The sequence below is a fragment of the Oncorhynchus keta genome, unplaced genomic scaffold (assembly GCF_023373465.1).
Source record: "Oncorhynchus keta strain PuntledgeMale-10-30-2019 unplaced genomic scaffold, Oket_V2 Un_contig_25379_pilon_pilon, whole genome shotgun sequence".
NCBI classification, from domain to species: Eukaryota; Metazoa; Chordata; class Actinopteri; order Salmoniformes; family Salmonidae; genus Oncorhynchus; species Oncorhynchus keta.
Genome location: NW_026284410.1, coordinates 1,585 through 12,500, shown reverse-complemented (window position 1 = coordinate 12,500; position 10,916 = coordinate 1,585). Strand labels below are relative to the sequence as shown.

At 44.3% G+C, this 10,916-nt stretch overlaps 1 protein-coding gene across 1 annotated transcript in view; it reads left to right on the top strand.

Annotated features, from left to right (window-relative positions):
- The window catches only part of LOC127922344 (beta-crystallin B1-like), a 6,903-nt gene extending 2,482 nt beyond the window's left edge, over window positions 1-4,421 (top strand). The window contains exons 3-6 of the mRNA XM_052506071.1: window positions 265-383; window positions 1,103-1,235; window positions 1,879-2,021; window positions 3,447-4,421. Of these exons, the coding sequence (XP_052362031.1) occupies window positions 265-383; window positions 1,103-1,235; window positions 1,879-2,021; window positions 3,447-3,618 (567 nt within the window). The 3' untranslated portion in view covers window positions 3,619-4,421. The remainder of the gene's footprint in view (window positions 1-264; window positions 384-1,102; window positions 1,236-1,878; window positions 2,022-3,446) is intronic.
- The last annotated feature ends 6,495 nt before the right edge of the window (window positions 4,422-10,916 follow it).

Genomic DNA, 10,916 nt, shown 5'->3' with positions numbered 1-10,916 from the left:
CCCTCTACCTCTTTCTCTCCCTCCCTCCCTCCCTCCCTCCCTCCCTCCCTCCCTCCCTCCCTCCCCCTCCCTCCCTCCCTCCCTCCCTCCCTCCCCTCCCTCCCTCCCTCTACCTCTTTCTCTCTCTACCTCTCTCTCCCCCTCTCTCTCCCCCTCCCTCTCCCCCTCTCTCCCCCTCTCTCTCCCTCTCTCTCCCCCTCCCTCTCCCCCTCTCTCCCTCCCTCCCTCCCTCCCTCCCACCCTCCCTCTCTCTCTCCATCTCAGATGTGCGTCTTCGACCAGGAGAACTTCCAGGGTCGCTGTATGGAGATCACCAATGAGTGCATGAACGTGTGTGACATGGGCATGGACAGGGTCCGCTCCCTGCGTGTCGACTGCGGGCCGTGAGTACCAGCCTGTCCCTCGACACACACACACACCTCATTTGTGTCACACACACACACCTCAGCTTCACCAACACACACCTAATTCCCACATGCACTTGTAGTGAAATCTTTTCCTTACACTAACGTTACTATGACACACCCATGCCTGTTTGTCAATCTAACACAAACTAACATTTATTCCTATCAAATGTTGCTGCAACCATGGTTCTCAATGTGTTTCTGCCTCTCTCTCTCCCCCTCTCCTCCCCCGCCCTTACCCCTCCTCTTCCCCTATCCCTCTCTCTCCCCCAATCTCCGCCCCCACCCTTACGCCTCCCCCTCTGTCCTCCCCCTCCCTTACCCCTCTTCCCCTCTCCCTCTCTCACTCCCTCTCTCTCCCCCTCTCTCTCCCCCTCTCCTCCCCCTCCCTTACCCCTCTCCCCCTCTGTCCTTCCCCTCCCTTACCCCTCTTCCCCTCTCCCTCTCCCACTCCCTCTCTCACTCCCTCTCTCTCCCCTCTCTCTCCCCCTCTCCTCCCCTCCATTACCCCTCTCCCCCTCTGTCCTCCCCTCCCTTACCCCTCTCCCTCTCTCACTCCCTCTCTCACTCCCTCTCTCTCCCCCTCTCTCTCCCCCCCTCTCCTCCCCCTCCCTTACCCCTCTTCCCCTCTCCCTCTCTCACTCCCTCTCTCACTCCCTCTCTCTCCCCCTCTCTCTCCCCCTTTCTCCCTCTATCAGTTTCGTGGGTTATGAGCAGATGAACTTCTGTGGTGAGATGTTCATCCTGGAGAAGGGAGAGTACCCTCGCTGGGACTCCTGGAGCAACTGTCAGAAGAACGACTACCTGCTGTCCTTCAGGCCCGTCCGCATGGTATGTCACACACTCCTCCATTTGTCCCTCCCCATCACTCTGTCCTTCCATCTTTCCAGCACTACATCTCTGTGATTGGCCAGAATACATTTACATGCGCGTATCTGATAGTCTCTTAACATCCATCCATATTCATCTATTCATCTATTCATTCATTTATCCATCCATCCATCCTCCATCTACTCATTCATTCATTCATCCATCCATATTCATTCATCTATTCATTCATTCATTTATTCATCCATCCATCCATCCATCCATCCATCCATCCATCCATCCATCCATCCATCCATATTCATCCATCTATCCATCCATTCATTCATTCATTCATTCATTCATTCATTCATTCATTCATTCATTCATTCGTTCATTCGTTCATCCGTTCATTCATTCATTCATCCATCCATCCATCCATCCATCCATCCATCCATCCATCTACTCATTCATTCATCCATCCATATTCATCCATCTATCCATCCTTTCATCCATTCATCTATTCATCCATCCATCCATCCATCCATTAATTTATCCAAATTGATCAGTTCGGCCTGTTATCTGTTAGTTATGTTATGTTAGTTTTTAACTCCACCTCTCTCTCTCCCCCACCTCCCTCCCCTCTTTCCCCCTCTCCCCTCTCTCTCAGGACCCTGAGAAGCACAAGATCTGCCTGTTCGAGGTTGGAGAGTTCAAGGGTCGTAAGATGGAGATCATGGATGATGATGTTCCCTCTCTGTTCTCCTACGGATTCACCGATAGGGTCGGCAGCATCATGGTCAGCTGTGGAAGGTGAGTGGTCCTCGCTGCGGCAACAGGACACACCCACATCGCAGACAAACATGCCATTGGTCTATCGGATGAGATAGAGCAGGAAGTGGATGAGACAGTAATGTCATTATGACATAAACAACCAGGCATCACCAAACCTAGATACCTTAGATCGTTTGTAATCTATTGTACAAATTATTCATTCATTTCAAATGGCTGAGTCGTTCCACTGTTTCTATGTAAATAATAGAATTCAGAAACTGTTCCTAAAATAGTTTGGAATGACGAAAGTTTCCACAATAGTTTTAATTGTCAGAGGGATTCCGTTTAGAAGATCATTTAATCTATAAACTCTCTGTTTCCCTCTGGCTTCCTGTGTCTACATACTTCAAATAGAATCTAGTCTGCCTCTCAAATGGCACCCTATTCCCTTCATATGCACTATGGGCCCTGGTCAAAAGTAGTGTACTAAATAGGGAATAGGGCACCATTTGGGACGTATCCCCGAAGATCTGTGATTCACTTTCCGAAAGGCAGCAGGACTGATGTCAGGATGTCTTTCTTGTTTTAAACAGCCTCTTCAGAATCAGAACAAAGGGTTTTATAAAGCACAGTTTGTTTATGTGTGTTCGTTCATGTACATGTGTGTTTATGTATCTGTGTGCATTTGAGCTTCGTCTCTCCAGTGTATCTGCACAGTGAGAGAGGAGATCGGTCCAGTTCCTTCATAGATGTGTTTGGCCCACAGTGAGTAGACAGGTTCCCCTCTGGTTGAAACATCAAATGGACAGACAGGTACCTGTGGCACAACAGGCAAATCATGACAAACAGATCAATACCTCTATTTAACAAGACATCTCTCTCCCTCACAGCTCCCAACTCCCCTGCCTGTTCCTCTGATGCTGTCGGCTTCTCATCTTTCCTCTCTGTCTCCATCAGTTCTCTCCCTGGGTTCTCATCTTTTCTCTCTGTCTCCATCAGTTCTCTCCCTGGGTTCTCATCTTTTCTCTCTGTCTCCATCAGTTCTCTCCCTGGGTTCTCGCTTTATTTTCTACTTTACTCTTCTTTGTTAATTTCTCTACCTCTGTGTCCCTCCTGCCCTCTCTCTCTATCTCACACTATTGATTCTCTCTCTCCGTCTTTATTTCTCGGCCTCGGTTCATCTCTTCTTCCTCCTCCCTCTTTCTCCCATCTATGTCCCTCTCTTCCCCCATTCCAGCCCTCATTCACTCAGCCCTTTCCAACTTCTCCTCTCTCTCCCATCTCTCTCCCTCCATCCCTCCACTCATCCCCCTTCTCCTCTCTCTCCCATCTCTCTCCCATCTATCTCTCTCCCTCCATCCCTCCACTCATCCCCCTTCTCCTCTCTCTCCCATCTCTCTCCCATCTATCTCTCTCCCTCCATCCCTCCACTCATCCCCCTTCTCCTCTGCTGTTTTCTTCCAGCTGGGTGGGTTACCAGTTCCCTGGATACCGTGGTTCCCAGTACCTCCTGGAGAAGGGTGAGTACCGGCACTTCAACGAGTTCGGCGCCCGGCACCCCCAGTTCCAGTCTGTGAGGCGTATCCGCGACATGCAGTGGCACCAGCACGGCTGCTACACCTTGTCCAGCAAGTGAGGGTCCCAGAGGGCGAGAAAGAGAGTGAGCGGAGGAGAGGCGGAGGAAGGGCACAGTAGAGGAGGAGGAGGAGGAGGGGGGAAGGCTAAAAGGGACAGGAAGAAAGCACCCTATCTATAGGAAGATAGAAAGCTCCCTCCATCCGACCCCTCACCCTCCCCCCCGGTGATCCTCTCCGTGGTTAGATCTTTTTTTTTAGAGCGAGGGAGAGAGCGAGGGATGGAGGGAGGTACTTGTTTTTTCCCCCCTCTTGAGACGACGCCCTCTACCTGTTTGGGAGATGTAAGACTTGTGGCGTACAGCCGCCCTGATTGGACAGATACGTCAACACCACGAAACAACAATGGATTCTAAGACTATTGATGTAAATAAACAACGACAACAACTCACAGATCAACAAAGACCAGATGTGGTGGGTTGATAGGTAGATAGCTAGATATTCTCTCTATTTTTTTCTCTCTCTCTCCCCGTCTCTGTTATTTTCAGACCCCTCCCTTCCCCTCTCTCTCTCTCTTTTTCCCCCTCGCATAATTTATTTTTCATCCAACCATCCTGTTTCTCTTCAAACCTAAATTCAGCCCAAAACGAGACGACTAATGTGTCTCCTTTGACTCTGATCTATGGGGGTACGGATGTGTGTGTGGGTCTGTTGTCGTGGCTAGAAGAGGGAACGGTATCTAGGGTTCTAGACTTCTAGGATTCAAGGAAATGTGCTGCGTACCTCTGCCACAGTCACTGTAAAAGCTTGTCCTCAGACCCTGCACCCTCTTCTATCCTAACCCAAATAAAGAGACTAAACCTGACCTGATTTCACCTCGGATTCTTCATTTAATCAAATGTTTCTCTTGTGGCGGTGATTGTGTGACAGAGAGGAGATCCAGCAACTCTTAGAGGACAGTGGAAGTTAATAAGAAAGCTTCTTAATGGTTAAAAGCAAAACCAACATGTTTCGTGTCTTGGACTTCATCAGGTTTTAGACAGAACAAATAATGAGCCTTTTATACAGTGATTGTGTGACATCATGGCAGCAATAGCAGTGGAGGGGTTCTTTATCTAGCTACAGTCTAGTTAGAATACAGTGGAGGGGTTCTTTATCTAGCTACAGTCTAGTTAGAATACAGTGGAGGGGTTCTTTATCTAGCTACAGTCTAGTTAGAATACAGTGGAGGGGTTCTTTATCTAGCTACAGTCTAGTTAGAATACAGTGGAGGGGTTCTTTATCTAGCTACAGTCTAGTTAGAATACAGTGGAGGGGTTCTTTATCTAGCTACAGTCTAGTTAGAATACAGTGGAGGGGTTCTTTATCTAGCTACAGTCTAGTTAGAATACAGTGGAGGGGTTCTTTATCTAGCTACAGTCTAGTTAGTATACAGTGGAGGGGTTCTTTATCTAGCTACAGTCTAGTTAGAATACAGTGGAGGGGTTCTTTATCTAGCTACAGTCTAGTTAGAATACAGTGGAGGGGTTCTTTATCTAGCTACAGTCTAGTTAGAATACAGTGGAGAGGTTCTTTATCTAGCTACAGTCTAGTTAGAATACAGTGGAGGGGTTCTTTATCTAGCTACAGTCTAGTTAGAATACAGTGGAGGGGTTCTTTATCTAGCTACAGTCTAGTTAGAATACAGTGGAGGGGTTCTTTATCTAGCTACGGTCTAGTTAGAATACAGTGGATGGGTTCTTTATCTAGCTACAGTCTAGTTAGAATACAGTGGAGGGGTTCTTTATCTAGCTACAGTCTAGTTAGAATACAGTGGAGGGGTTCTTTATCTAGCTACAGTCTAGTTAGAATACAGTGGAGGGGTTCTTTATCTAGCTACAGTCTAGTTAGAATACAGTGGAGGGGTTCTTTATCTAGCTACAGTCTAGTTAGAATACAGTGGAGGGGTTCTTTATCTAGCTACAGTCTAGTTAGAATACAGTGGAGGGGTTCTTTATCTAGCTACAGTCTAGTTAGAATACAGTGGAGGGGTTCTTTATCTAGCTACAGTCTAGTTAGAATACAGTGGAGGGGTTCTTTATCTAGCTACAGTCTAGTTAGAATACAGTAGAGGGGTTCTTTATCTAGCTACAGTCTAGTTAGAATACAGTGGAGAGGTTCTTTATCTAGCTACAGTCTAGTTAGAATACAGTGGAGGGGTTCTTTATCTAGCTACAGTCTAGTTAGAATACAGTGGAGGGGTTCTTTATCTAGCTACAGTCTAGTTAGAATACAGTGGAGGGGTTCTTTATCTAGCTACGGTCTAGTTAGAATACAGTGGATGGGTTCTTTATCTAGCTACAGTCTAGTTAGAATACAGTGGAGGGGTTCTTTATCTAGCTACAGTCTAGTTAGAATACAGTGGAGGGGTTCTTTATCTAGCTACAGTGTAGTTAGAATACAGTGGAGGGGTTCTTTATCTAGCTACAGTCTAGTTAGAATACAGTGGAGGGGTTCTTTATCTAGCTACAGTCTAGTTAGAATACAGTGGAGGGGTTCTTTATCTAGCTACAGTCTAGTTAGAATACAGTGGAGGGGTTCTTTATCTAGCTACAGTCTAGTTAGAATACAGTGGAGGGGTTCTTTATCTAGCTACAGTCTAGTTAGAATACAGTGGAGGGGTTCTTTATCTAGCTACAGTCTAGTTAGAATACAGTGGAGGGGTTCTTCATCTAGCTACAGTCTAGTTAGAATACAGTGGAGGGGTTCTTTATCTAGCTACAGTCTAGTTAGAATACAGTGGAGGGGTTCTTCATCTAGCTACAGTCTAGTTAGAATACAGTGGAGGGGTTCTTTATCTAGCTACAGTCTAGTTAGAATACAGTGGAGGGGTTCTTTATCTAGCTACAGTCTAGTTAGAATACAGTGGAGGGGTTCTTTATCTAGCTACAGTCTAGTTAGAATACAGTGGAGGGGTTCTTTATCTAGCTACAGTCTAGTTAGAATACAGTGGAGGGGTTCTTTATCTAGCTACAGTCTAGTTAGTATACAGTGGAGGGGTTCTTTATCTAGCTACAGTCTAGTTAGAATACAGTGGAGGGGTTCTTTATCTAGCTACAGTCTAGTTAGAATACAGTGGAGGGGTTCTTTATCTAGCTACAGTCTAGTTAGAATACAGTGGAGAGGTTCTTTATCTAGCTACAGTCTAGTTAGAATACAGTGGAGGGGTTCTTTATCTAGCTACAGTCTAGTTAGAATACAGTGGAGGGGTTCTTTATCTAGCTACAGTCTAGTTAGAATACAGTGGAGGGGTTCTTTATCTAGCTACGGTCTAGTTAGAATACAGTGGATGGGTTCTTTATCTAGCTACAGTCTAGTTAGAATACAGTGGAGGGGTTCTTTATCTAGCTACAGTCTAGTTAGAATACAGTGGAGGGGTTCTTTATCTAGCTACAGTCTAGTTAGAATACAGTGGAGGGGTTCTTTATCTAGCTACAGTCTAGTTAGAATACAGTGGAGGGGTTCTTTATCTAGCTACAGTCTAGTTAGAATACAGTGGAGGGGTTCTTTATCTAGCTACAGTCTAGTTAGAATACAGTGGAGGGGTTCTTTATCTAGCTACAGTCTAGTTAGAATACAGTGGAGGGGTTCTTTATCTAGCTACAGTCTAGTTAGAATACAGTGGAGGGGTTCTTCATCTAGCTACAGTCTAGTTAGAATACAGTGGATGGGTTCTTTATCTAGCTACAGTCTAGTTAGAATACAGAGGAGGGGTTCTTTATCTAGCTACAGTCTAGTTAGAATACAGTGGAGGGGTTCTTTATCTAGCTACAGTCTAGTTAGAATACAGTGGAGGGGTTCTTCATATAGCTACAGTCTAGTTAGAATACAGTGGAGGGGTTATTCATATAGCTACAGTCTAGTTAGAATACAGTGGAGGGGTTCTTCATATAGCTACAGTCTAGTTAGAATACAGTGGAGGGGTTCTTTATCTAGCTACAGTCTAGTTAGAATACAGTGGAGGGGTTCTTTATCTAGCTACAGTCTAGTTAGAATACAGTGGATAGGTTCTTTATCTAGCTACAGTCTAGTTAGAATACAGTGGAGGGGTTCTTTATCTAGCTACAGTCTAGTTAGAATACAGTGGAGGGGTTCTTTATCTAGCTACAGTCTAGTTAGAATACAGTGGAGGGGTTCTTCATCTAGCTACAGTCTAGTTAGAATACAGTGGAGGGGTTCTTTATCTAGCTACAGTCTAGTTAGAATACAGTGGAGGGGTTCTTCATCTAGCTACAGTCTAGTTAGAATACAGTGGAGGGGTTCTTTATCTAGCTACAGTCTAGTTAGAATACAGTGGAGGGGTTCTTTATCTAGCTACAGTCTAGTTAGAATACAGTGGAGGGGTTCTTTATCTAGCTACAGTCTAGTTAGAATACAGTGGAGGGGTTCTTTATCTAGCTACAGTCTAGTTAGAATACAGTGGAGGGGTTCTTTATCTAGCTACAGTCTAGTTAGAATACAGTGGAGGGGTTCTTTATCTAGCTACAGTCTAGTTAGAATACAGTGGAGGGGTTCTTTATCTAGCTACAGTCTAGTTAGAATACAGTGGAGGGGTTCTTTATCTAGCTACAGTCTAGTTAGAATACAGTGGAGGGGTTCTTTATCTAGCTACAGTCTAGTTAGAATACAGTGGAGGGGTTCTTATCTAGCTACAGTCTAGTTAGAATACAGTGGAGGGGTTCTTTATCTAGCTACAGTCTAGTTAGAATACAGTGGAGAGGTTCTTCATCTAGCTACAGTCTAGTTAGAATACAGTGGAGGGGTTCTTCATATAGCTACAGTCTAGTTAGAATACAGTGGAGGGGTTCTTTATCTAGCTACAGTCTAGTTAGAATACAGTGGAGGGGTTCTTTATCTAGCTACAGTCTAGTTAGAATACAGTGGATAGGTTCTTTATCTAGCTACAGTCTAGTTAGAATACAGTGGAGGGGTTCTTTATCTAGCTACAGTCTAGTTAGAATACAGTGGAGGGGTTCTTTATCTAGCTACAGTCTAGTTAGAATACAGTGGAGGGGTTCTTTATCTAGCTACAGTCTAGTTAGAATACAGTGGAGGGGTTCTTTATCTAGCTACAGTCTAGTTAGAATACAGTGGAGGGGTTCTTTATCTAGCTACAGTCTAGTTAGAATACAGTGGAGGGGTTCTTTATCTAGCTACAGTCTAGTTAGAATACAGTGGAGGGGTTCTTTATCTAGCTACAGTCTAGTTAGAATACAGTGGAGGGGTTCTTTATCTAGCTACAGTCTAGTTAGAATACAGTGGAGGGGTTCTTTATCTAGCTACAGTCTAGTTAGAATACAGTGGAGGGGTTCTTTATCTAGCTACAGTCTAGTTAGAATACAGTGGAGAGGTTCTTCATCTAGCTACAGTCTAGTTAGAATACAGTGGAGTTTTTTTATATAGCTACAGTCTAGTTAGAATACAGTGGAGGGGTTCTTCATATAACTACAGTCTAGTTAGAATACAGTGGAGGGGTTCTTCATATAACTACAGTCTAGTTAGAATACAGTGGAGGGGTTCTTTATCTAGCTACAGTCTAGTTAGAATACAGTGGAGGGGTTCTTTATCTAGCTACAGTCTAGTTAGAATACAGTGGAGGGGTTCTTCATCTAGCTACAGTCTAGTTAGAATACAGTGGAGGGGTTCTTTATCTAGCTACAGTCTAGTTAGAATACAGTGGAGGGGTTCTTTATCTAGCTACAGTCTAGTTAGAATACAGTGGAAGGGTTCTTTATCTAGCTACAGTCTAGTTAGAATACAGTGGAGGGGTTCTTCATCTAGCTACAGTTTAGTTATAATACAGTGGAGGGGTTCTTCATCTAGCTACAGTCTAGTTAGAATACAGTGGAGGGGTTCTTTATCTAGCTACAGTCTAGTTAGAATACAGTGGAGGGGTTCTTCATCTAGCTACAGTCTAGTTAGAATACAGTGGAGTTTTTTATATAGCTACAGTCTAGTTAGAATACAGTGGAGGGGTTCTTCATATAACTACAGTCTAGTTAGAATACAGTGGAGGGGTTCTTCACATAACTACAGTCTAGTTAGAATACAGTGGAGGGGTTCTTTATCTAGCTACAGTCTAGTTAGAATACAGTGGAGGAGTTTTTTATCTAGCTACAGTCTAGTTAGAATACAGTGGAGGGGTTCTTCATCTAGCTACAGTCTAGTTAGAATACAGTGGAGGGGTTCTTTATCTAGCTACAGTCTAGTTAGAATACAGTGGAGGGGTTCTTCATATAGCTACAGTCTAGTTAGAATACAGTGGAGGGGTTCTTTATCTAGCTACAGTCTAGTTAGAATACAGTGGAGGGGTTCTTCATCTAGCTACAGTCTAGTTAGAATACAGTGGAGGGGTTCTTCATCTAGCTACAGTCTAGTTAGAATACAGTGGAGGGGTTCTTCATATAACTGCAGTCTAGTTAGAATACAGTGGAGGGGTTCTTCATCTAGCTACAGTCTAGTTAGAATAGAGTGGAGGGTTCTTTATCTAGCTACACTCTAGTTAGAATACAGTGGAGGGGTTCTTCATCTAGCTACAGTCTAGTTAGAATACAGTGGAGGGGTTCTTCATATAACTGCAGTCTAGTTAGAATACAGTGGAGGGGTTCTTCATCTAGCTACAGTCTAGTTAGATAGAGTGGAGGGGTTCTTCATATAACTGCAGTCTAGTTAGAATACAGTGGAGGGGTTCTTCATCTAGCTACAGTCTAGTTAGAATACAGTGGAGGGGTTCTTCATATAACTGCAGTCTAGTTAGAATACAGTGGAGGGGTTCTTCATCTAGCTACAGTCTAGTTAGAATACAGTGGAGAGGTTCTTTATCTAGCTACAGTCTAGTTAGAATACAGTGGAGGGGTTCTTTATCTAGCTACAGTCTAGTTAGAATACAGTGGAGGGGTTCTTCATCTAGCTACAGTCTAGTTAGAATACAGTGGAGGGGTTCTTTATCTAGCTACAGTCTAGTTAGAATACAGTGGAGGGGTTCTTCATCTAGCTACAGTCTAGTTAGAATAGAGTGGAGGGTTCTTTATCTAGCTACAGTCTAGTTAGAATACAGTGGAGGGGTTCTTCATATAACTGCAGTCTAGTTAGAATACAGTGGAGGGGTTCTTCATCTAGCTACAGTCTAGTTAGAATACAGTGGAGAGGTTCTTTATCTAGCTACAGTCTAGTTAGAATACAGTGGAGGGGTTCTTCATCTAGCTACAGTCTAGTTAGAATACAGATGGAGGGGTTCTTCATATAACTGCAGTCTAGTTAGAATACAGTGGAGGGGTTCTTCATCTAGCTACAGTCTAGTTAGAATACAGTGGAGGGGTTC